The sequence below is a fragment of the Propithecus coquereli genome, unplaced genomic scaffold (assembly GCF_000956105.1).
Source record: "Propithecus coquereli isolate 6110/MARCELLA unplaced genomic scaffold, Pcoq_1.0 Scaffold346, whole genome shotgun sequence".
NCBI classification, from domain to species: Eukaryota; Metazoa; Chordata; class Mammalia; order Primates; family Indriidae; genus Propithecus; species Propithecus coquereli.
Window position 1 is genome coordinate 2,082,565 of NW_012149130.1, and position 26,593 is coordinate 2,109,157.

Genomic DNA, 26,593 nt, shown 5'->3' on the forward strand with positions numbered 1-26,593 from the left:
GTTAAGTAACAGAAGGGTGGGGTCTGCCTAAAATGTAAACCACAGAGCCTGAGTTTATTAGTGTTTATTCGGCACTGCCCAAGGGTGGCAGAGTACGTGCTTAGCTCAGATGGCAGGGTGGGAGCACACTTAGAACAGTACTGGGTAGACGTGAGTACCCTTGTTCCTGGAGGTGTGAACTCTTTAACAGAGCAAGGCTTAGCCATTAGATTTCTTCTTAGAGGACGGTTTTTACCCTTTTTGGCTTAAGAATCCAGATAAGCTAGTAAAGATGTATCAATATCTGCACACACAGATACACAGAGTATTTGATACAATAATCAGGTTGGAACCTCACAGAATGCACCTTCCGTCATCTTTCCTGAAAACAACAAAAACCCAGCTTGTTTCTGGTTCCTGCCAGGGAAGCCTGCTTTTTTATGGCATTCAGTTCACAGTGGAGGAAGACAGAAAGCAAGGCAGACCCAGGTGGGGAACACACCTGACACAGGCTGAGAACCCCTGAGGATGAAACAGCATTGAGGATGACACGGTCCTCATCACCTGTGTATGAGTTATCGTTTGCTGTGTAACAAATTACCCCAGAATTTAATGGCTTAAAACAACAAACATTCATTATCTCAATTTCCGAGGGTTAGGAACTCAGGAGTGACTTAGCTGGTGGTTCTGTGTGAGGGTCGTTCACGAGGTTTTTGGTCAAGGTGTCTGCCAGGAACGGGGGATCCGCCTCCTAGAGGAAGGGGCATCCTGCACATTGCAAGCGGTGGGAAATGAGACTTCTTCCTGCCGCAGAATCTCCCCTTCACGACCAGGGACGGCCAGACCCAGCTCTGCTCAGAGGCTCCAAGGAAGTACTCTGCATCTCCTTGACTCTCAATTACCAAAGCCCATGCTTTCCTCATTCATCTCTGTATCTACCCCTGGAGCTGGCACCGTGCCCAGCACTAGCTGGGTTCATTAGGCGTTTGCTAAATTAGTTATCTGACCCTCTCTCGGGAGTTATTTTCTACCTTGTATTACAGTCCTGCCTCAGCCTCCCTTCAAAGTGTGAGTTTGGGGGGATTATTCACGTCTATAGTCTCTGCAGGCGTTAGCACAGAGCCCGGAGGAAGGAGAGGTTCAGCGGCTGTTTACTGAAAGAATAAAATAATGGCGCCCGACGCACATTCCTTGATTGACTGGGGCTCAGTAGACTTGAACATTAAAAGAAAGGTCTGCTTCCCCAAGCTCGCCTTGAAACCAAGGTTAAGCTCCCGCCACATAGCCCCGTAGCCCCGCACCCCAATGTCACCGAGGTTGAAAGAGCTGGGACTTCCACCTGACACACACGTTCCTGGAACAAGCAGGTACGCAGAGGTAGTAGGGTGGTGCACCTGGGCCATGCCGACCGTGCACAGCGGCCTGCTCACCCCAAGTCTCTGCCTGCAAAGCGGCAGGACCTTGCCGCTCTTGGCTGCAACAGAGCCCCTCCGGCCCGCGGCCCAGCGCCCCGGCCGCCCTGCGGGCTCCGCGTGCCACGGCTCAGGTACCACGTGTCCACACCCAGCGCCGAGATGCGGGACTACAACTTCCGAGATGCCGCGCGCCCGGCCGCTTATTGGCTGCACGGCGGGGGGCGGGAGCACGGGCCGGCCGGCGCAGTCTGCGCGTGCGCGCGGCGGGCGGCCGGCCGGATGGCGGCACTCGGCAGGGTGGCGGCGCTGTGTGCGGCGCGCGGGCTCTGGTGGAGGGCCGCGTGCGCGGCTGCGGGGCTACGGGGCCTTTGCCCGCAGAGGGGCTACGCTGTGGGCCCCGCTCAGGTGAGAACGCCCGGGCTCTGGCAGAGCGGTGCTCAGGACAGGCGGCGGGGCCAGGAGACGCGGAGAGGGAGGGCGGCCGGCCGGGACGCCGCGGCATCCTCCGGCCTCCCGGGAAACGGCCTTGACTAGGCATCTGACCTCAAGTGCACTTCGTTCTTGCCTGGAGGCCCAGTGTCCCCGGCCTCCCCCTGACTATCGTGCAATTCGCAGTGCCGTCGGCCTGGAAGAAAAGTGACTCCGCTGGAGAGCGACCAAAACAAGCCCAGAAAACGCTCGTCAGGACGGTTTCTTGGTCCCTTGCTGCTTTTCAACCCCAAAGTTGCTCAGCAGTTTCCTTGTTCCTCTTATATTTTTACTGCTCTTCCTTTTTAATTTTCACAGTGGTAGCATTTTGGTTATGATTTTCAACTACATTTGAAAGAGATTTGAGGTCTCGCGATGGACCCCCTCCGGGAGCCGTTCCTGTAGGTGGACACTCCAGAAGTGAATTTGGGTTTGGTGTGGCCTTGCTTGAGTGTAGCGGAGGATCTGTGGGGCAAGAGGAGGAGAACTGGAGTAGGGTCCTTAATCTGTGCAAGGCGCTGTAGTGATATATAAAGCTCTCAGAACTTTGGAAGAAGGTATGACCTTGGTGTTAGTAAGGAAGCCAAGGCTTGGAGTCGTTTCTTTTTTTTTTTTTTCTTTCTTTCTTTCTCGCTCTCTTTCCTTCTTTCTTTACTTTCTTCCTTTCTTTCCCTCCCTTCCTTCCATCCTTCTGTCCTTCCTTCCCTATTTCTTTATTTCTTTCAACGGTCTTGCTCTGTCGCCCAGGCTGGAGGGCAGTGAACTCATCACAGTTCAATGCAACCTCGAACTCCTGGGCTCAAGCGATCCTTCTGCCTCAGCCTTCCGAGTAGCTGTGACAACAGGCACACACCACCACGCCCAGCTAATTTTTTCTATTTTTGGTAGAGACTGGGTCTCACTCTTGCTCAGGCTGGTCTCAAACTCCTGGCCTCAAAGCAATTTATAACTATTATATTGGTTCTTATGTCTTTACAGGTCCTGAGATACCTCCAAGTGACTTCTCAGAGTAGAAAAGGGAAGAAAGGGATGTAACATAGTATAGAGATTAAGAGTACTAGCTCTGGTGGGGCGCGGTGGCTCACACCTGTAATCCTAGCACTCTGGGAGGCCGAGGCAGGAGGATCACTCGAGCTCAGGAGTTTGAAACCAGCCTGAGCAGGAGCAAGACCCCGTCTCTATTAAAACTAGAAAAAATCAGCTGGGCATGGTGGCGCATGCCTGTAGTCCCAGCTACTCAGGAGGCTGAGGCAGAAGGATTGCTTGAGCCCAGGAATTGGAGGTTGCAGTGAGTTATGATTATGCCACGGCACTCTACCCAGGGCGACAGACCAAAACTCTGTCTCAAAAAAAAAAAGAAAAAGAGTACTAGCTTTAGAATTGAATCCTGGCTGCACCCTTCATGAGCTTTTTGACTTAAGGCAGATTACTTAGCTTTCTGAGATTCAGTTTCCCCATCTAAATGGGATATGCACGCATGCAGTATTTTTGTCAGAATAAATAAGATGATGTATGTGGAGTACTTTGCATAGTGACTGGCATGTAGCAAGTTCTCTCAAATGTGGAAGTAGTTGTAGTAGATAGTGAAGTGGATGAGAGTTATAATGATTGTTACTGTCTGGAAAACATACCAAACCAATTCTAGTTAAGAAGCAAAAACACAAAGGAATATCTTAGTGGTCCCTTCATTTCAAACTCATGTTAAAATTCCACATATTTTATCACTGCCACAAAAATGAACTTTAGAGCAGCGGTCCCCCACCATTTTGGCACCAGAGACCAGTTTCATGAAAGACAGTTTTTCCGTGGACAGGAGTGGAGGGTGGGGAGTCGGGAGCGCAGTGAAGCTCTGCAGCCAGGTCCCTAACAGGGCACGGCCCCCTACTGCTCTGCGGCCCAGAGGCTTGGGGACTGCAGAATTAAAGGATCTGGTGTAATATTCAGGACTAGTTGGAAAAAAAAAAAGTGATGCAGAAGAAAAGTTAAACTAGAGATACAGATGATGATAAAAAGAAAGGCAAAAATCTCTTTTTTTCTAGGCACCTTCACTTAAATTAGTAGACTTTACTTTTCAGAGAAGTTTTAGGTTTACAGAAAAATTAAGCAGAGAGTACAAAGAGTTCCCACACACATCCCCCACGCCCACAGTTTCCCTTATTACAGTTGTGTCCCTTATGATGGTAATACGTCCTGTGAAATACATCGTCCTGCAAACATCACAGAGTATACTTCCACAAACTGTATGGTACAGCCTGCTGCTCGTGGGCTACAAACCCACACAGCATGTTCCTGTACTGAGTACTGTAGGGAATTGGAATCAATGGTACGCGTTTGTGTATCTAAGAAGCATATCTAAACAAAAGGTACAGAAAAATATAGTATGAAAGATGCAACATGGTACATGTTTAGGGCACTTCCCATAAATGGAGCTTGTAGGCCTGGAAGTTGCTGTGGCTGAGTGGGTGCGTGGTGAGTGAGTGTGAAGGCCGGGACACTAGTGTGCGGTACTGTAGACTTTATACACCGCACATTCAGGCTGCACTAAATTTATAAAAGATATTTTTCTTCATTAATTAACATTAGCTTACTGTAACTTTATAAACTTTTTAATTTTTTAACTTTTTGACTCTTTTGTAATGACACTTATCTTAAAACACAGTGTATAGCTGTATAAAATTTTTTTTTTTTTTTTGAGACAGGTTCTTGCTCCATTACCCAGGGCTAGAATACAGTGGCATCATGATAGCTCACAGCAACCTCAAACTCCTGGGCTCAAGCCATCCTCCTGCCTCAGTCTCTGGAGTAGCTGGCACTACAGGCGTGTGCCACCACGCCCAGCTAGTTTTTCTATTTTTTTTTTGTAGAGATGGGGTCTGGCTCAGGCTGGTCTTGAACTCCTGGCCTCAAGCAATCCTCCTAACTAGGCCTCTGAAAATTCTAGGATTACAGGTATGAGCCACTGTGCCCAGCAAAATACCAAAATATTTTCCTTTTTTTTTATTTTATTTTTTTGTTTTAGCCAAGCATGAAAATGAGGTTTATTGAGGAGAGAAAGATAGGATTATAGGGCAAGAACAAGACACAGGTTTACAGAGCATGGTACATACCCCACAGATGATGACCAGACCCCTTGTCTCAGCAGAGCAAGCAAAAGGCAGGGCAAAGAGAGAGAGCAAAAATATTTTTCTTATCCCATACACTTTTTTGAAGAGTAAGAATTAGATTTATTTTTTAAACTCTTTTGTTGAAAACTAAGACATAAGCACACACATTAGTCTAGGCCTACACAGGATCAGGGTCACTGTCTTCCGCCTCCACACACTGTCCCCCTGGAAGGTCTTCAGTAATAATAACATGCGTGGAGCGGCCATCTCATATGACAACGCCTTCTTCTGGAAGAGCCCCTGAAAGACCTGCCCAAGACTCTTGAGGAGGCATCATCACTCTTTTCAGAAATTTGTCCATCGTGGTTTCTGGTTTTTTTTTTTTTTTTTTTGGTCCTAGATTTGCTTGTGAGCAGGTAATGCACCATGAACATTCCTCTCTATTAATGAAAGCCTTTCAGTGTTGGGGTTCTTGTTTCGAACTTTTTGAGGAACTTGTCGAACTTGCAAAAGCCTCTGCTGAACGCTTCACTGTGAATTTTCTTGAAGGTTCGTCTTCTTTCTCTTCTGCAGTTCCCTTTTCTCTTGCTGCTGCTTCAGCTGTGTGTTCTTGTTCCGTTATTATCTCACAGGGTCACCGTTGTATATGTGATCCATTGTTGACCAAAACATTATCATGTGGTGCACGACTGTGTTAACGTCTTGCGTTAGTGTGGCACATGGGTGACAGCTGATGTGCACCTTCACTTCGTATGTTCTGCGGTGCCTCTTTCTCTGTGCGCATCCTGTGTAGTGACAGATGAGGGAGCCTTAAGGAAATTGCTAAATTTTCCTGAAAATCTTCCTCTTCTAACTAGCAGAGGCTATGGCTTCTTATTTTTAAGAAAGGATATCTTGTATTTAGGATGTGACCAATAAAATTGTGCATGGTTAAATTTTGCAGCTATAACACAAATGAGCTTTTTATTTTTTTAACTAAGTTTTCAAAAATTCAAAAATAGGATAATATGAACCCCATATGCCCATCTCCCAGATTCAGCAGTTGCTAACATTTTGCCACACTTGCTTATCTCCCTCCTCTTTTTGGCTGTATGATTTTATTTTATTTTTATTTTTCATAGAGACGGAGTCTCGCTCTTGCTCAGGCTGGTCTTGAACTCCTGAGCTCAAACGATCCACCTGCCTCAGCCTCCCAGAGTGCTAGGATTACAGGCCTGAGCCATCACACCCGGCCTAGTTGGCTGTAAGATTTTAAAGTAAATCCCTGATTTCTTGTCATCTCAACCCTAAATTCTTCTGTGCGTACCTCTAAGAAAATAAGGACATTCTGAACATAACCACAATGCCATTATCATACCTCCCAGTAATTCCTTAATATCACTTAAAATCCAGGCCTTACTAAAATTTTCCCAATTGTCTCCAAATTATAAGCAAATGAGTTTTAAGTTTAAACTTTGAGAACAGTATGCTTTGTGTCCGTAACAGTACAAAAGAAGTGCTAGAATGACCCAGTCCTTACCTCCAGGGACTGACTTTTTCTGAGAGCCACCAACTCTCTTCCCTCGGGAAGGGCTAGGTGGTCGAGAAGTTCCCAACGGGAAAGGTCTGCCTTATTTCTCCCCAACTGTTCATCCTTTGGGTCAGTCAGCATCTGGGTCAACCTTTGCCGAGCGCCTGTGAGGGTCTAAGCACTGTGCCCGGTGGGGGATATAAGGGCAAATCACATCCCCTCATCCCTTAAGACCCAGGTAGTGATTCTCTTTGAGAAGAATAAGATGAAATCTGAAAACTGGTTCCTTTCTCCAGGAAAAATGCACATAGAATTTTAAGGGGTTTTATGGTCACCCCAAAATCTATCCATGGGCCCAGGTTAGGACCCCTATTCTAGTGGGACTTGTTGAGGAATAGGGAGAGGCTCCCGCGATCTTTGAGGGCCATTGGGTACACGAATGCACTGAGGACAGAAGAACCTGGGGCTCATGGCTGGGGGCTGGCAGGAGGTGAGCAAAGCTGTGTGTTCGAGATAGAGGACCTGGACCCTCCTGGGCACCCTACTTGCTCTGAGGTGCTGCCGAGTGAGGGAGCCCCGACTTTTGTGACAAGCTCAGTTTGAGGCTGAATCCCTGAATCCAGCACTTGTGAACAGGACCTTCTGTCCATGGCTGATATGTCCACTTACCTGTCCCCCAGGTCCACAGTGGGCCTTATCTTTGTCCTCCCCTAGTCTCCTACCTGCTGCTGCACCTGTGTCCCTTGGATCAGTGACTGATACTGGCATCTGTTGCCCTAGGTCCCCAAGCCAAAAAAAAAAGCATGGAGTCCCTGTGGCTCCTCCCTCCCTCTGCCCCTGCACCTGAATGCAATCCCAGTGTTCTCCTAGGTATGATCAGCCCCCAGCTCTCCGTTCGTGTTGCCTCTGCCCTAGTCAAAGCACCATCCTCTCTGTCTCGGGTTGCAGTTGGTCCCAACTGGTCTCCTGCTTGACTCCCTTTCAGTCTGCTCAATCCATTCTCTCTGCAGCCAAAATTTTTCTGCAGTGTAGGTCTGATGATGCTACTTTCCTAATTTCAAACTCCTTAAATTGGCTGAGGAGACCTGTGATGGCCCATCCTCCCCTCCCCGATGGATTAGGACCCTCTGGTGCAGGCTCATCTTGTAAGCCAGCACTCAGTGTAGACTGTCCTGAGGCTGCTGTTTAATTGTTTTCTCTCTGAAGTGTGTAGACAGGGACCTCATCTGTCCTGCTTGTCTAGGCTGATGCTGATCGGGCTCTCAAGAGAGTTTTGTGACATGAATGCATATATTTAACGCTTTCATTGCCTAGCTCAAAATTCTCTTTCAAGAATTTGCCTCTGTTTAATTCTGTCTATTTACTCAGAACTTAAATATTTAGAATTGATTTGCACTTGTGAAAATGCCACAGTTTTAGTAGGTCTGCTTTCTAGACTGGTTACTTGCTGTCACGCTAGCTAAGCAATGGACGGGCTGGAGCGCAGTTCCTTTGTATTTCTTGTAGCTCATCCCGGGCAGAGCCCTCTGCATGGAGTAGGCATGTGCAGTCAGCGTGGCCTCTCCTAGCTGGCAGCGAGAGAAGAAAAATAGCAAACAGGTTAGACTGGATTTTCCTGACCATTGAGGAACATCTTATATGTTAATAGGCAGTTTATAAATTAAGAAATGGAATGAATTCTTTAAAAAGACTGTTAAAATTTATGAATCCAAGAAATGCAGATTGAGATGAGATACCATTTTGTTAACCTTTCAATTAATAAAACATTTGATAATTAACTGTCCGATACATGTGATTACATATAATCAGAATTATAAGGATAAAGTACATTGCCAGTAGCCATGTAAGTTGACACACATTTTTGGAAAACAGTTTGTCAGTAAGTGTTGCATAATTACAGTATTTGTACTCTTTGACTTATTACTCCTACTTTTAAGAATCTAGCCTAAGGAGGCCGGAATGGACGTGGTGGCTCACGCCTGTAATCCTAGCACTCTGGGAGTCTGAGGCGGGAGGATCGCTTGAGGTCAGGAGTTTGAGACCAGCCTCAGCAAAAGCGAGACCCCATCTGTACTAAAAATAGAAATAAATTAGCCAAACAACTAAAAATAGAAAAAATTAGCTGGGCACAGTGGCGCATGCCTGTAGTCCCAGCTACTCGGGAGGCGGAGGCAGGAGGATTGCTTGATCCCAGGAGTTTGAGGTTGCTGTGAGCTAGGCTGATGCCACGGCATTGTAGCCTGGGCAACAGAGCCTGAGTCTGTCTCGAAAAAAAAAAAATCTGGCCCTAAGGAAATGTTCATAATATGCATAATATTGGGAAATCACTATTTATGAAGAGGTTCAAAATCTAGATATCCAAATTAGGGGAAACATAATGTATGTATATTATTCACTCAGAATATTATGTCGCCAGAAATGATGTTTAGGAGGTAGAGCTATGCATATTGATAGGGAAAGATAGCCAAGAGATCCCGACTAAAAGTCAGTTGGAAAAGAAAGTAAACATGATCCCGTGTGTGTGTGTGTGTGTGTGTGTGTGTGTGTGTGTGTGTGTGAGAGAGAGAGAGAGAGAGAGTGTGTGTGTGTATGTGTGTGTGTGTGTGTGTGTGTGATTAAGAGGTTAAAAATGTGGGTATTGTATATCCATGAAAGGTTTCTGGAAAATATTTTACTATCAGAGATAGAATAGGACTAGGTGGAAGATGGGGACAAGAAACTTTTAAAACATTTTTACATCATCCATAGTGATAGAGATGTTCTGTTTTTTTTTTTTAAACTTTGTGTTGTTCTAATTAAAACAAAATCTTGAAAGATGTAAAAATGTTTATGATATGTCAAGCAAAAAGAACGAGATATACAAAATTACATATATAAAGTATAGTTGTAGCTATAGGACAAATATAAGGATAAAAAGAGGAAAGAAAAATACTAGTTGGTTGAGTTAAGGGGTTAGGATTCAATATGGAGAAGATTAGCATGCCCCTGTGCAAGGATGACACACAGATTCTTGAAGCATTCCATATTTTTATGTTTGTGTTTAAATAATGAAAAAAATAATAAGGGTTGGGATTATATTTTCTTTGAATTTCTCTATTTTCCAATTTAAAAATTGCTTTATAATAATTGTGCAAAAATAATTTTAACGAAATGGTTATATACTTTATAAAACACGACAAGGAATAATTCTTCATTATAGATGGATTTGTCCTGTCAGAAGTCCCTTGCTTTTGTTTTTTTGTTCTTTCCAACATAGTTTTTCAAGGGCCCTGGGTGACCTGAGGATGAGGTTGAGTCTCTCTCTGTAAGGATTGTTTTTTTCCTCCTTTTTCTCCTTCTGCCTCTTGACTCATGCAGAGGTAATTCTCTCTTACCTTCTGTGCAGAGCTCGCCTACCTTTGGGTTCCTGTTGGATATCGATGGAGTGCTGGTTCGGGGCCACAGAGTGATCCCTGCCGCTCTGGAGGCATTCCGCAGGCTGGTGAACCCCCAGGGCCAGCTGCGGGTGCCCGTGGTTTTTGTCACGAATGCTGGGAACATCTTACAATATGGCAAAGCCCAGGAGCTGTCAGACTTACTGGGGTGCAAGGTAAGGAGGCAGCCAGAGGCGTGGGAGCCCAAGGACCTGGCTCCTAGTGGGCCTCCACCCCCAGCTCCAAGTCCCTTCCCCTAGGTTGGGGTACAGTATCACTAAGTCCTAGGTCATGGCAGTGAGAATCTTTCAACCCTGCAGGAAAAGTAACTTGAAGTTCAAGCTTAGCCTCATGAGTAGAGCGTCACCAATAGGGTCTTTCTTTACACACATACACACACACACGCGCGCACACACACACACACACACACACACAAAACACACACACACAGTTTAGCACAAAAATCCTTCCCATGTATTTGGAAGTTTTAGTGTGCATTCCTTATATCCATTTCTTTTCTTCTGGGCAACAGGATCGTTAGCCCCTGGAAAGCAAGGGTCGCATCTGTCTAAAATTCTGCGTACCAGGTGGGACTCTGAAGTTATTGCCCTTATTTTTCGTAAATAAGATGTATACATCTGAATGAGTGTGGGCCTCCAAAAGCAGTTCCTCTTCACCCACTTGCCGTTCCACACTGCTTCCCGACATTGACACATCGTTGTTTGTTAAGGGTGAATTTAGTTTTTGGAAAGAGTCCTTTGGAACCAAGAGAGTATATAACATGGCTGATTGATTGGATGCTGCTGCTTGAGGTCGAATGCAAAGGGTAAAGGAATAAAATTGGTTCCTTGCTGTGGTTTCCAGAAAGGGTTCCAAAAACATTCCGGGTAAAGGCTGTGTTATTGGAGTTAGTATAATGTTAAAAAGCTAAGTCTTGGGCCAGGTGCGGTGGCTCATGCCTGTAATCCCAGCATTTGGGGAGGCCAGGATGGGAAGATCACTCGAGGCTAGGAATTCAAGAACAGCCTGGGCAACAGCAAGACCCATCTGTACAAAAAATAAAAAAAATTAGCCAGGAATGGTGGCATGTGCCTGTAGTACCAGCTTCTAGGGAGACTGAGGCAGGAGGATCACTTAAGCCCAGGAGTTTGAGGCTGCAGTGAGCTATGATGACACTGTTGACGCTGTTGCCTAGACTGCACTCTGGTCTAGGCAACAGAGGGAGACCCTGTCTCAAAGAAAAAAGCTAAGTCTTTAAGTAGAACTGAAAACAAAAAGTCAAAGAGATTTCTGCAGCAGTAACAAAGAACATGCACACAAACCTTGTGGTCTCCCTGTGGGGGATTGAGACATCCAAAGGGCATTAGTAAATTGAGCTGGACGGGGTTGGAGAGGGGCAGGGCTCACATCTGATGACATCTCTGTTTTCTTGTTTTGTGTGGCAAGAACCAAATGAGACAGGTTTTTCTCACTCTTGTTTGGATAAGTTTTACAAGTGCTGGGTGCTAGAACGGGCTTTCTTTGCCCTCTTTTTCTGGGCATTTTCCCCCTTCCTTTCCCTCCCCTTCCTAGGTGGAAGAACCTGCCACCTGTCTCCCATTATTCTCCCTCACCGTTAATGTCTTCCTCTGCTCTCCTCTGTCTCTTGGTGTCCCTCTAGGTGGACCCAGACCAGGTTATCCTCTCTCACAGCCCCATGAAGCTCTTCTCGCAGTACCATGAGAAGCGGATGCTCGTGTCCGGGCAGGGACCCCTGGTGGAAAATGCCAGGACGTATCCTTTTGCTAAGGGGCGGAACTGGGGCCTTTCCTCCCTTGTCTGAGTGGGGACCTAGTGAGGATGTGGGGTGCCGGCAGTGCAGGGGCTGTGCAGTGGGCCCACAGGGCGGGGAGGACAGCTCCTGCGTGTGGTCAGTCCTTGCGCTTTCCAAAAGCCAGTCCCCATGCTCCTACATGACAATCTTCTGAGGCGATTAAGATGCAGATTCCTGGGTCTTAGTGCTGGAGAGTCTTGATTCACCAGGTCTAGGGTAAAACTCAGGAATCTGTATTTAAAAAAACCCTCTCTAGGTGGTTCTGTAGCTAGGTTTGAGGACCACTGCTCTAGCCCCCTTCCTTGGGTGCTCAGCTTATCAGCCGGTATTATATCATGAGGTGGCTGCGGGGAGCTCATCCCCTGGGTGTGTGCACACTCAGGAAGCAGGAGACCTGGTCCCTATTCTCAGGTGGCTTGTACTTTGTGCTGAGTGGTTCCTGGGTACCAGTGCTGTGCGGCAGGCTCTAAAGGGGGCAGGAGACCAGGAAAAGGGCATTGGGACTGTGAGTTAATCAAGGGCTTCACACTCGAGGAGGCAAGAATAGTGCCCATGAACCACAAAGGAGTATTTAAGGTGACATATGATCGAAGGTTCTTAAGAGTAGTGTAGGTTCTAAGTGTCACAGCTGTTGAGCGGAAGGGGATATCCCACGGGCAGGAATTGCCTGTGGCTTCGTGGAGGGTTATGGCCGTGCCCCGGAGATGATTAAGGTTTCCCGGGCAGGGGAAATGGGAGGTTGGAATGGGGTGGGGTAGGGAATGAGAGAGAACAGGGAGGTGGTGCCAGGGGGTGGAAAGCCTTGTAAGTAAACTCAGGGAGTACGGACTGACTTCTCAGGGCAGTGGAGAATCAGGGCTGGCTTTATTGCTGATGGGGTAATCTGATGGAATCATCATTTTGGGGAAATTTCATTTCGAGAGTAATCTGAAACTATGTCCAATCAAAATTGCAAGTTGGAATTGAAGACGGGAAAGTAGAGGCAAGTCTTAGAGGAGATAAGGCTGGAGCTGGCTTGTCCCTCCCCAAGGCCTCCCCTTCCTTGCTGAATTGGGTTCATCCTTCGGGATGTCAGCTCCAGTCCTGCTCCAGCTCCTGGGAGTCTCTTCTGGACTCCGCACTGAGTGGCAGCGCTGCTCACAGAGCACCGGTTCTGATGGGCTCCGAGCAAGCACAAGCTCCTTGGGGACAGAGCTGCTTCTGTGCCTCTGCACCCTGGGCAGTGCCCAGCATAGGACCTGGCACCAAATGTGCCCAGCGACTGCCGACGGACGGCACAGCCTGCCTGCCGGCACCTGTAGGGTTGTGTCGTCCTTGCTGGGCTCTGCTCAGGGTGGATCAGGACCGGGTCTGGTTCCCGTCACTCACGATCTGACGCATTCAGGAAGGCATCTTCCCTCACAACTGCCCAGCGTTGCTTCCCTGATCTTGCTCCAGACTGGGCTTCCAGAAGGTGGTGACTGTGGATGAGCTGCGCACGGCCTTCCCCGCGCTTGACATGGTGGATCTGGAGCGGCGGCCAAAGACCACGGTAACAGGGCGGCCGGGGTGGGCCGCGCCACCTCCCCTGCTGCACCCAGGGCTCTCAGCGTGTGGTCCATGCTGCAGCAGCGTTGCCTCCTTGGAGAGCACATCCGGCCAAGGATTTGTTCCCTGGATATACAGGAATGGCCTAGGGAAGTGGGAGGCTCCGGCGCTGTCCTGTCTGCGTTGTTTCTAATGAGCTGGGAACCCCTTTCAGAGCCCAGCGTGCCCTCCAGCTCAGAGTTTTGGACTTCACTGGGTGGCTTTTCCCGTGTTCCTCAGCAGGGTCACTAACCTCGGTTAAGTTAGTCACCGCTGCTCCTTTGCGCTGAGACATGGTGCAAAGTGTTGCCCTTGTGAGTAGTGCTTTGCTTGTAAAAGGAACACTGGCAACTCTGCATGTCTGCCCATGTGCCGTGTTTCGCTCGTATTCCAGCCACTGGCTAGACTTCTTAACACCTGGCCTCAAGCCGTCCTCCCTCCTCAGCCTCCCAAGGTGCTGGAATTACAGGCGTGTGCCACTGCACCTGGCCCAGCCATTGGCTTGACTTCTTATCTCTTCAGGGGCTTTCGTGGATCCTCTAGCAGCCGTCCCCAGCCTTTTTGGCACGAGGGACTGTTTCCATGGAAGACGATTTTTCCACAGACCAGGGAGTGGGGAGATGGTTTCAGGATGATTCAAGTACATTACATTTATTGTGCACTTTATTTCTATTATTATTACATTGTAATATATATGAAATAATTATACAACTCGCCACAGGTTGGGGACCCCTGCAAAGTATGAGTGCCAGTCCCTCGAGGTGCCCCCTGGCCCACTTCTTCCTCATGTGAACGTTAACTCAGACCACTATCAGAATTTGATGAAATGTGGTCATAAACGGACAACTCACTTTTACTCATTGGCATAGCTTGAGGCCTTCCTCCTCCAGAGTTTCCGAGTGAATACGGCACTTTCTCTCCCTTGAGAGCTTTCTCCCTGCACCAGGCAAGTTCTGTGGAGAACCAGAATGTGAGAGTTGGACCAGATCTCAGAATAGCTCAGAGACTGAGCCCCACACAGGGAAGTGACTCAGCCCCAGGTCCCATAGCTGGTTGGAGGCGGAGCCAAGACTGCGGTGCCTGGGGCGGGGATGGAGCCCAGAGGCTGGTCAGGTGACTCTGCACTGACAGGGAGAGAAATGGCCTGTCACACCCAGTGCCGCCTCCGTAGCACCTTCATCTTTGGCTGATTCTCCAGCCTCTTGTTTGGGCCGTGTCTCACGTCCCGTCCTCACTGGACAGACAGCCGCCTGCCCTTCCTCCTGGATGCCCTTCGCGTGTGGCACCCTTAGCCTGTTCTGTGGCCCACGTGGCTGTTGTCTTTCCACCTTCCTCTCTCAGTCTTCTTCCTCAGTCCTCTCCAGCGTTCCCTGGGCTTGGGCTCCGCCGTGGGGACGGTCTCTGGTGTGTGGAACGTGGAGGCCGGGAGCGGAAGGTGACTGCGCCACTGACGGCCTCTTCTTTGTCTCTCGGCAGCCCCTCCCGAAGAGCGACTTCCCAGCCATCGAAGGTAAAAGCGGTCCTCCTGCAGCGCGGGGTGGGATCTTTTTCTCCCTCCCTTCTCAGGCCCTCAGGCTGTGTCAGCGTGACTGCCTGCCTGCAGCCTGGCCGAGCGGCAAGGGTGGCACTGGGCACCAACCCGGCTCCGGTCTGGGTCTGCCACTCACCGCCTCTGAGACTTTGTCGTTAGTTTTTATTTCTCCATGTCACTCACCTTATTATTCCAGAAAAACTGTAAACGTGGAGACTCTTAGGGTGGAAAGGAACCTAGCGATAATCTAGTCCAGTGTTTCTGAACTCTTTCAAACCTGATTCTCCCCTCGCATAACAAGAATATTGCGATATACCCTTTACTATCCTGAAATGACATTCGTAGGTAATGTAACTTTCCTATGCACATATATTAAAAATTAACTAGTTCAGTATAAAGCCCTAATTATAATAGGGGGAAATAAAAGGAAAAATTTTTAGTAAGAAGATAATAATGTAATTTCAATATGTGGTAATTACCAAGAAGTAAAATGATCGCCCTGAGCATAGAATCTTCACGAATGATACATCAGATACAAATGCAGACTGATATAAGTGTATTTACAGGTGTGATACAGTTATGTTTTATGGGTGACTCAGAAATTAGGGGAGTTGCGGGCACAGTGGCACACGCCTGTAGCTCCAGCTTTTTAGGAGGCTGAGGCGGGAGGATTGCTTGAGCCCTGGAGTTTGAGACAAAAGTTTTGAAAAAACAAAATACAGTCTTCTCTTGATTTATATGATAGTTGTATTTTTGGAAAAATCAGTGCTTATTAAAACTATACACAAAATACGTTGTGATTGTATGTAAAATGGAGTTGGCTCAAGTAATTCTAAGCAGGTTGTTTACCTGCATGAATATCAGGTGGGACATTCACACATTAGGATGTGGGACAGTTTTTGATTGTGCAGGGCTGTCTTGAGGATCTAGCATCCCCAGCCCCCTCTCACAACCCTCACCTGCTGAGTGTCAGTCATTGTGATAACTGAAATATCCTCCAGTTTCTAAAATACCTCCCTCGGGGGTGGTGTCTCCCTGAGAACCACTGGTCTGCTCCAGTTCACTAGTCTAGTAGTGAATATCCGCAGCTCTCGGTTGTTAAGTGCTTGCTGTGTGTGCGCAGCACTGGGCTAAGTAAGTGCTTATTTATTGTATCTCATTTGTATCCTCACAACAGCACTGTAAGTAGGTGTTGCTATTATGTAACTGAGGAAATTGAGGCTTAGAGAAGGTAAGTAACTTGCCCACAATCGTGCAGGAAAACTGGCAGGGTCAGGGTCGAGTTCAGGTCTCTAACACTCCACATCCCCCTCTCCTGGCCATTGGGTTCTGCTGGTCCCTGGGCTCGGAGAGAAGTGACTGGCGGAACAGGTGCCCCTTGGCTGAACTCACGTGGGGCAAGACGCAGTGGGCAGAGCCTCGGCCAGCAGAGTAAAGCAGGCCTGAGACTTGCTGCTTTTGTTTTTTAACCTCTTCTGTGAAATCCCAGTGGCCTCAAGTTAAAATGGAAGCTTTTAGGAAGCTCTTTCCTGGGCCCTGTTCACCCAGGGTGGATGGGTGAGTGGCTCGCCAGGCTTGTCAGGGAACCATGCCCTGGCCCAGATGAGCACACCGTGGGTGGGGAGCGCCAGCTGGCCTGGGGGCCTTCTGCCCACCCGCCGCCAAAGGCAGCTGCAACCCTCCCCCTGTGCCTTTGCTCTTCAAAGGGGTGCTCCTCCTTGGGGAGCCAGTCCGCTGGGAGACAAGCCTGCAGCTGATCATGGATGTCCTCCTCAGCAATGGGAAGCCTGGGACTGGCCTGGCAACAGCCCCCTATCCCCACCTCCCTGTCCTGGCCAGCAACGTGGATCTCCTTTGGATGGCTGAAGCCAAGATGCCCAGGTGAGGACACAGAGTCCCTGGCCTTGGTCCCGGTGGCCCACTTCCAGCTGCTGCCTGGGCAGTCCTGCGGGCAGTTTCCCACTCATCATTCTGACACCCTGGGTGGTTGGAACCCTAGCTGGGTAAGCCCTATAGTTGCCATAGTAACTCTGCTTTCTAGGAAGGATTTCAGGGGTCACTTCACATATCAGTTATTAAACTGGAACTACAGATAACTGAGCACTGAGAACGTATTGAGATGATTTTTTTTTTTTTTTTGAGACAGAGTCTCACTCTGTTGCCCCGGCTAGAGTGCCGTGGCGTCAGCCTAGCTCACAGCAACCTCAAACTCCTGGGCTCAAACGATCCTCCTGCCTCAGCCTCCTGAGTAGCTGGGACTACAGGCATGCGCCACCATGCCCGGCTAATTTTTTCTATATATTTTTAGTTGTCTGGTTAATTTCTTTCTATTTTTAGTAGAGACGGGGTCTCGCTCTTTCTCTGGCTGGTTTCGAACTCCTGAGCTCAAACAATCCGCCTGCCTCGGCCTCCCAGAGAGCTAGGATTACAGGCGTGAGCCACCGCGCCCGGCCCTTGAGATGATTTTTAACACGTGACTGCAACCCTCTATAATCTCTGCAGAACATGCTGTTGTCTAGTTGAACCCAAACAATGGACAGTTTTTGAGTTGTATCAGTGTAGACTATTCAACTGCTCTTCCTTCCTTGCCTCCACCCTGCAGCATTGGTTCTTTCACTTCTTTGTTTCCTTTGACCTTTAAGACATGGGGCCAGGGGACAGCGAGCATTATTCTGAAGGTTATGCAGACCAGAGACGACCCAGTGGATAAGCGACTTTCTCAAGGGCACAGCATGGGTACTGAGCAAGCCACACGCCCTGCTCAGCTGTATTGGCGTCATCTGTCCTGCCCTGGGGCCGAGTACAGGTGTAGGTGGCCCTCGAAGTGCCTTACCAGAAGGCCAGCAGACGGCTGCTGTGTGCTCTTTGACTGCCCTTATCTGCCAGGCCAAAGTCCTCTCGCCCTGCCTCTGCCTGGCAGTGAGCTGTGTGCATGCTCCACCAGCAGAGGGTGGGCAGGGCCCAGCGCTGCCTCCATTCACGTGACTCGGGGTCCTAGAGAGACAGGGGTTTTGGTGTTCTCTCCAGTCACTTTTAAATGGTATTTCTGTCGCTTGAGGTTTGGGATGGTCTCTAAAGTATTATTCCTAGAGTTAGGGTATATTGACAATAGGTGAGGGGGGTTGGTTATGTAGCTGTGAACTGAATAACAAGGGGCAAATTTCAGTTTATAAACCAGATTTGAGATTAGTTTTTCATTCAATGATTTAAAAATAGAAAATAGAATTCTTTATTGAAATAAATGACACTGAAATATAAACTAACATGTAGCACAATATCAGTTAAGATTTGGTTTAGCAACAAGGGATGAAAACCCAAAACAAAAGTGTCTTATTGCTTTCTCATGTAGAAGTCTAGGTAGGAAGTCCAGGGCTTGTGTGGGCTCCACCTTGTCAGGGATGCTGGCGCCTCTGTCGTCCTGCTGTGCAGTCCTTAGCTCTTTACTACCAAATCTAAGATGGCTGCCCAAATGCCAGCCATCACATCAGCATTCCAGGTGGCAGGAAAGAGTAGGGCAGGGCAGAGAATACCCCTTCCCAATTTTAAGGATACTTATGAAAAGTTTAGCCCAGCACTTCTGCTTTCATTGACCTGTGGCTTACCTAGCTGCAAGGGAGGGGAGGGAATGTACTTCTCATACCCCGTGGCAACATGTTTAGCTGAAAACTGACACCGACATAGGGAGAATAGCAACCAATAGTCTGCCACAAATCTATAAAGCAGAATTTACGCGTAGTTTCTGGAGTCACACTGCTGGGTTGTAACCCTAGCTCTGCTACTTTGGGCAGTTATTTAATCTCATTACGCCTCAGTTTCCTCATTTGTAAAATGAGGGTAACAGTATCCATCTCACGAGGTTTTTCTGAGAGTTAAATGTGATATGCTGTTTCCAGTGCCAGAACAGTGCTCAATAAATGTCAGTTACTGGAAGTAACTTAACTGTGGTCCCCACCACCAGGGCCCCGGGTGAAGGCTGCTCTCCATGGGCACTGCTTGGAGAACGGCAGCACTGTTCTCTGGAAGAGCCTGGGGATCAGGAAGACCGAGTGGCTGAGCTCTCTTCTCTGGCAGGTTTGGCCACGGCACCTTTCTGCTGTGCCTGGAAACCATTTACCGGAAAGTGACGGGCAAGGAACTGCGATACGAGGGCCTGATGGGCAAGCCCAGCGTCCTCACTTACCAGTACGCGGCGGCCCTGATCAGGCAGCAGGCGGAGCGGCGGGGCTGGCCCGGCCCCATCCAGAAGCTCTACGCTGTGGGGTGAGCTCTGCTCCATCCCCTTCACCCCTTCACAACCGCCCCTTCCTTCTCCCTGTCCACGCTCACCCCCTGGTTTCCCTGTATCTAACTCACACTCCTACCCCCAGATTGTCCTCCGCTCCTTGCAACACTGAATTTGGATTTTCTCCTCTTCCCTTTTCCATGTGGCTGCCCTGCCAGCGATAACCCCATGTCTGACGTCTACGGTGCCAACCTGTTCCACCAGCACCTGCAGAAGGCCTGGCGTGATGGGGCCCAGGAGCTGGGGCCTGGGGGCCCACGGAAACAGCAGCCCTCCGCAGCCCAGAGCTGTGCCTCCATCCTGGTATGCACTGGCGTGTACCGTCCCAGGGACCCAGAGCTTGCCCAGGGAGGAGAGGAGTCTCCCTTCCACGGGCACCGGGACTTCAGCTTCAGCCCAGGGCTCCTGGAGGCATGCCACGTTGTGAATGACGTGGACGAGGCTGTGCAGCTGGTTTTCCGCAAGGAGGGCTGGGCTCTGTAGTGAGGGGTGGGGTTGGAGGTGGGGGGGCGGGGCTGGAGCTGCAGGTGAACCAGTCGGGGCCGGCCTAGCCCCCTTGCCACTCTCCCTGCTGCCCCACAGGTGTGATATTACTGGTCACCTGGAAGAAGGCAGTGGTTTTTATCCCTGCTAGGCAGTAGCCACAGAAGTGTCCCCTGGACAGTGTTTCACGTGGAACTCGCAAGATTTTCTGGGCCTGATTCCTGTGTGTCTCTCCCAGCAGTCTAACCTCAGGCCAGTCCCTTTACCTTGTGCCTCAGTTTCCTTCTCATTGCAGTAGGGAACATGTGAGAAGAGGGGGGCATTAGAGATAATGTGGGAATTTCCGCAGAGGCTTTGCCCCTCTCGAGGGAGCCGCCACTGCACGTCAGCAGGGTGTGTGCTAGCACTCAGATGCCACTTTTTACTGTATTTTAGTTGGGTGCTCAGACACTGTGGGGCTTATTTTTTTAAATTAAAATGATCACAGTTAACACTCACGATGCTGTCTCTTGTGAAGCTCTGTCTGGAATGTATCGAAAGTCTGGTGGGGAGAGGGTAGTGGGTGAGAGGTGTGGGTGGCCAGGGGGCAAAGAGATGGGCGGCACTCGCTCCCCGAGGTGCCGGCGTCTCCTGTCCTGCCTCTGCTCTTCCTCCCACCCCACAGCCACACCCGGTCTGGGCTGCGAAGGCCGAGTCTGTCTAGGAGCCAGTGGTGCCCAGCTTTGGCGTATACTTAGCAACTTCCCTGGGATGGAAAAGAAAAAGGATCTTGTTAGTGGTTTGTTCTAAAGGAAGGGGCTTTTCCTGCAGTGATTCTAGAAAGTATGTGTTTCTTCTACATCCGTCCTCCAGGACAATCCAATTCCGTTTCTTCATTTGTCCGTGTCCCCCACAACCTGGGCATTTACAGATCCCTGGGGCCGCAAATTGTCCTTATTTTACTCCGAGGTTGTTTGCATTTGACACCAGCTGATCACTCCTTCCTCATTCGTAAAGCGCTCTTGGCTCCGACTTCTCTCCCCTCTGTTGGGATGCCTCGTGGGCGTTTAAAAGTAAGGAAGCCAGGGATTGAGAGCCAGAGGCCAGTGAAACAGGAAGACAGAGGGCTGGCATCCTGGACGCTGGCCAGGGGAGGGAGTGAGGACAGTGCTCCCTTACGCAGCACCCACAGAACCCTGTCCAGAGCCAGGCGGCCCTGCCCCTCTGGCGCCGCCTGCAGTCTTCCCTGTCTTAGGCAACAGCACTGCCTAGTCCACTGTCTAGTCCAAGCCTTGGGGTCCTGCTGGGCTTCTCTCTCATGAGCTGGCATGTCCCTCAGGGATTTGGGACGGTGGGAAGACCAGGCCTGGAGATGGAGTCCTAGCCCTGCTCTCACTAGCTCTGTGGCCTCATGCAGCTGACTTCACTTCTCCAAGCTTGCATTCTGTCATCTGTAAAACTGGCGTTGACGATACCTGTTTCATAGACTTATGTGGGAAATAAATGAGCTGTTTTAAGTGTGGTGTTGTATCATTTCAGATTCTGTTCCGCTGCTTCTCATAGAAATCTGCCTACAGCGGCTCGAGCAAATAGGAGGCTACTTTTCTAAGCAGTAGGAAGCTCAGAGGTAGGCATTTCAGGCTGGGGAATGCACTTGGGGATGTCCTCGAGGACTCCCGGGCTTGCCCCGCCATCCTGTGTGTTGTGTTCAGTTACCAGGTGGCACAGCTGGACTTTTGAGCCCCTCACCCACGCTCCCAGGAGGGAGGAGGCAAGAGTGGAGGCAAAGCAAGTGCAGCTTGACTCCCGTAAGAGCTTCCCCAGAAGTCCTCCCGTGGCCTCCAGTCCTGTGACGACAGCGCTGTCACCCCTGGCTACGAGGAGGCAGGGGTTGGCACACTGTGGCTCAAGCAGAGTTCGGGTTGTGTTTGTGAGGAAGGGCAGCGGAGTGGATGTTGGGTAGGCACCCTCGTGCTGACTGCAGTGCCTGGGGCCCAGGGCTTGTGCAAATGCCCTGAGGGGATGGGCCAAGGCCTGGCCTTCCGAAGCACCTTGGCCGGTCCTCATCTGAGCTGCTGGGTGGGATAATAGTCTTGCTAGCTTATGTTTGCATAGTCGTCATTATTTTCCAAGGCATTTTAAAATAGGCATCATTTGTTCATAAGTTGTTAGAGCCTCACAAAGCCCCGGGTGGAGAGAAACAGTTCTTATCGATGTCATTGTTATCCATTAAAGCACAAAAGGGAGAGACCATTCTTCCATTTCAAAGCCCAATGCTGCGTGCCATAGCAGTGACCAGTCATTGGCAGCAATACCTGCCCTGTGAACGTCTCCTTTTAGTGATGATATATCTGAAGTCACCATAAAGGGACGGGCTGGGCCTAGAGGCTGTCTCCTAACTCTGAGTCCAAGTTCTCCCGAAGCACTGCACCAGAGATCCTCCCACCCCCAGCCAGCCCCCTGCCTGTGCTCCAAGCATCGCTGCATGTCCTGGAACAGCTGCTGCTGTGGATACAGCCCAGGTGAGCTCTGCGTGGGCCAAGCAGGTCAACCTCACTGAATGAAATGGCAGCTGAGTGCAGAGGGAGCCGGGAAAGGAAGCCCGGCGTGGCCACGTGGGGAGCATCCCTCCCAGGGTCAAGACTGCTCACTCCACACTGACACGGCAGCATGGCAGCATCTCCGTGTGTGCCTGCCTCTGGCCCTGTCCCTTTGGCGGCTGTCCTTTGGGCTCTCTGGCCATTGCTCCCCTTTCTTACTTGTTTGGGGTTCCTACAGATCTCACAAGCTATTCCAGGCCAGGTGCAGAAGAGCGGGTGTAGTGCCGCACAATGCATGCAAATCTGTATAAGACGGGGCCAGCCCCTCGCTCTGATTCCAATTTTGTTCCTTAGTGGCTTTGTCTAAACCCTGGAAGCAAAACTAACAACTGGTGTCTTCGTTTGTTCAATCCCAAACTGAATGAAAATGTTACCATTTTGTGTTTTGATGGAGCCAAGTGAATAAGAAACAAATAAGACTTTGCAAGTCCATTTGGATAGGACATAAGCCCGTATTTTTAATGAAATTACTAACCTGGGACATTGAACAGATACAGTCACCCTGGGTCTCCAGTAATGACCTTGGAGTCAGAACACAGGGTGCTTCCTCCGTGTTCCCCTTGGCGCCGGCAGCTTCCGAGCTCCTGAGGACGCCTCCTCTCGGCCGCCGAGGCAGGTGCAGTGAGTGTGTTGGTAATCGTGACACCCTGCAGAGCTGGAGTTGCCGTAGCAACAGGATGCTGCCTTGAGGGTGGAATTTTAAAATATCTCAGTTATAATAGTTGTTTTTTTTTTTTTAACATCATTCTGTCACTTCCCCAGTGCTTAGTCGTGCTGCTGAGGTAGGCCATGCAGGGACGCCTGTTTCTCTGCCTGGGGCTCTTGGCAGCTTCTTCCCTGGAGGTTGGAGTGGGAAGATTGTCTCAGGGTGAGAACTGCTGGGCAGCTACATCCTCAGCTTTTGCTTCCAGGGTCCTCCAGCTCGTGGTTCCAAAGAGAGAGAGAACGGGTCTAGCTGGAAACTCTTTCCCTGCCTCCTCCCACTCTGGCTGGAGCCTTCTGGTTTTATATCCCCAGCAGAGAAGGCTTAGCATTCCTGGGACTTTCTCTTCGGAGAGTGGAGGGTGTGCTCCTTCTTCCCTCCTTGTCTACTTCTTCCGTTGGTCTTTCTGACTTCCTCTTTTGGCTTCATTTATTCACTCAATGAACGACTGTTGTGCACCTACTAAGCCTAGGATTAAAAAATGAGAAACTGCCGTGTCTTGGAGGAGTTCTTCACTGGTTTGGCCCTGCAGTTGCCCTGTCAGCTACCGAACATTTTTATAAAGTTACAGCAGTTGAGGCAGTGCCCTACTGGCAGAGGGAGAGACACAATCCAATGGACAAAGCAGAGCACCGAGGAACAGACCCACACATATACGAAAATGTGGCTTAACAAAATAAATATTTCTTGTTCATTTCATAGCCTGCTGTGGGTCAGGTGGCTGTTCTTGGCCTTTTGCCTTCAAGTGGTAACTCAGGCAGGGATCCAGCAGCCTTCATTTGGTGCTGCTGCTGTCTTCCACACATGGCCTCCAAAGTCTCTGTGGGAGACAGAAGGAGTGGGGGACGGGGGCGTTACGGCCAAACCAGGCGGTGGTATACATCCATTGTGTCCATGTTCATTGGCTAGGCACGCTGTTCCAGTGCAGCCACCAAGGGGATGGGACATGGGGTTTTCCTCTGTGCCCAGGAAGAGGAAATGGGATTGGGCAGCGTCTAGTCTGTCTCTGTTACCATATTACTGTTTATTGGGGTAAAGAAATTCTGTTCTGCTAAGTTTTTGCTTAAATTCATGAATAGATACTGGATTTTGTTTTTCTGTATGTATTGAGTTGATCATTAAGTGTTTTTCTCCTTTAAGCTGTTAATATGATAAACTCCATTAATACACTTTGTTTTCATCTTTAACTCTTCTTGCATTCCTGGGATAAAGCCAAATTGGTTATGTTGCATGCTGCTGGCTGCTACTAGCTGGTATTTTGTGTAGGGGCTCTTTGTGTTCCTAAGTGAGACTGGTCTATGTCTTAGTCCATTCAGGCTGTTATAACAGAATACCATAGACAGGTGTCTTATGAAGACAGAAATTTATTTTTCCGAGCCACTGGCAGATTTGGTGTCTGGCGAGGGTCATCTTCCGGGTCCCTGGTCTACCTGAACTGGAGGCCCCCTCCCCCCTTTGATCTGGGTCCTTGCACTTGGGCCTGGGGATGAGAGTAGCAGCTCTGACAGTCTCTGAATTGCCTCAGGATCTTTCTTCCGTTGTCTCCTAGAAGAGTTCCAGGCTTCTGGGGAGAATGGCTGATCCCTACTTATCTCCTTATCAAAGGGGCTTGGGCACACCCTTGTGTTCTCCCCCAAACAGCTTTCTAATTCTTTTCTGATAATTTTCCAGATCTTTAAGGTCTCGCCCTGTTTGCCTACCAGTTCCATCTTGAAGTCATTCCTCCCTTCTTGAATTTTACCAGAAGCAGTCTAGGTGCCAGGCCACTCCTTTCACACTTTTATTTAGAAATTTCCTCAGCCAAATGCCCAATTTCATTGCTCACAAATCCTACCTTCCATAACACGCTAGAACACAAACATAATTCAGCTGAGTTCTGAATTGGGTTCATAGATGGCCATCTTCTTGCCATGTCCTCACATGGAGGAAGGGACAAAGGCTCTCTCTGGAGTCTTTTTCATAAGGGCACAAATCATATTCGTGAGGGCCCCTCCCTCTGATCTAATATCACTTCCCAAAGGCCCCACCTCCAAATACCGTTACACTGGGGATTAGGTTTCAACATACGAATTTTAGGGGGACATTGTTACGGCAAGTGTCACAGCGGGTGGTTCCAAGGACAAACCGAGCGGCACACGGAGAGTTGGAGAGTCAGTTTATTCGCTGGCGGGCTCAGAGGGGCCTCGCCACCAAATTCCGAGCCCTGTCTACCCGATTTTTCCCACTTTTATTAAGCTGGGGTGGCCCAAGGGGTAGGGTCTCAGGTGGCTAAGGTAATAGGTTAGTTGATGGGCCAGGTAATAGGTTAGTATTATGTTGACGCGGGTCTTCCGTGAGGGGTGGGGGTCTCAGGTGGCTGACACACCAAGTAATCGATGGGAGTTTTCCTCATCACATAAATAGAAACATAATAGCACCCTATATTTTTAAAACATTTTCTCTACTGTTTTTGATATTGAATATATTACCCTCATAAAATAAATGGCAAGCTAGTCCATCGTTTTCTATTTTCTGGGACAGCTTAAGATGGGATTCTGAGTTCCTTGACTATTGGTGGAACACACAAACCATCTGGACCTGGTAAATTTTAGGGGAGGATACTTTTAATTACTGATTTGATTTCTTTAATAATTAAATGTAGATTCAGATTTTTCTACTTTGACAGTTTAGAAAAGTCACAGTTTTCTAGGGAATTTTCCATTTTCTGTAAGTTTTTTAATATATTTGTATAACATTGTTTATACTATTTTATTATTAAAAACTGTATTGTTTCTGTAGCAAGATCACCTTTTGCATTGTCAATGGAAAAAAGACAAAACTCTGTATAGTAATTTTAAAGAGATTTACTCTGAGCCAAATTTGAGGACCATGACCCGGAGCCACGCCCAAGAGGCCTTAAGCAAGTGGACTCAATGTGGCTGGGTTACAGTTTGGTTTTATACATTTCAGGGAGAGAGGGGTTACAGGTGAAGTCATAAATCAATACGTGGGAGGCATACATTGGTTTGGCCCCAAAAGGTGGGCCATCTCTAAGTGGGGCCTTACAGGTTATAGGTGGGTTCAAAGATTCTGTGGCTTGTAATTGGTTAAAGACATGAAGCTTTGTCTAAAGGCTTGGAATGTTTCAATATAAGGAGCTGTTTATCAGAGATAGGGCTCAGGACATAGATTTGTTGTGTAAACTGAGGACCTGCAGGTTTGTCTTGCACAGCCTTAGGCCTGTTAATGGGTTATAAAGGATGTCCCCAAGAAGGGAGGGGGGCATGATGAGGCATGTCTGACCTCCTTCCTCTTGGCAGGCAATTTAGTTTTAGGATATTCCTTTGGTCACGAGGGGGTCCATTTAGTCAGCGGTGGGGGGTGAGCCTTAAAATTTTATTTTAGTTCATAGCATTCTGAATATTGCTTGTTGATACTTTTTCCCTTTTATTCTTAATAAATCATGCCAGATAGTTCTGTATTTAAATGTTAGGTTTTGGCCCATGCAGTGGCTCACGCCTGTAATCCTAGCACTCTTGGAGACCAAGGCAGGAGGATCGCTTGAGCTCAGTAGTTTGAGACCATCCTGAGCAAGAATGAGACCCTGTCTCTACTAAAAATAGAAAAATTAGCCAGGCGTGGTGGCTTATGCCTTTAGTCCCAGCTACTCGGGAGGCTGACTCAGGAGGATCACTTGAGCCCAGGAGTTTGAGGTTGCACTCTAGCTGGGTGACAAAGTGAGCCTCTGCCTCAAAAAATAATAATAAT

At 48.8% G+C, this 26,593-nt stretch overlaps 1 protein-coding gene across 2 annotated transcripts; it reads left to right on the top strand.

Moving 5' to 3' along the window:
• The first annotated feature begins 1,649 nt into the window (after nucleotides 1-1,649).
• Nucleotides 1,650-20,028, top strand: CECR5 (cat eye syndrome chromosome region, candidate 5). 2 transcript variants are annotated; one of them, XM_012651034.1, is made up of 9 exons: nucleotides 1,650-1,799; nucleotides 9,862-10,065; nucleotides 11,550-11,662; nucleotides 13,140-13,233; nucleotides 14,745-14,778; nucleotides 16,506-16,680; nucleotides 18,871-19,059; nucleotides 19,240-19,384; nucleotides 19,664-20,028. In XM_012651034.1, the coding sequence occupies exons 1-9, from the start codon at nucleotides 1,674-1,676 to the stop codon at nucleotides 19,667-19,669; spliced, it is 1,086 nt and encodes a 361-aa protein (XP_012506488.1). In that variant the 5' UTR covers nucleotides 1,650-1,673; the 3' UTR covers nucleotides 19,670-20,028. The 2 variants fall into 2 exon arrangements, with proteins under 2 accessions (XP_012506488.1, XP_012506487.1); XM_012651033.1 differs by having other exon boundaries at nucleotides 19,240-20,028.
• Nucleotides 20,029-26,593: the final 6,565 nt, after the last annotated feature.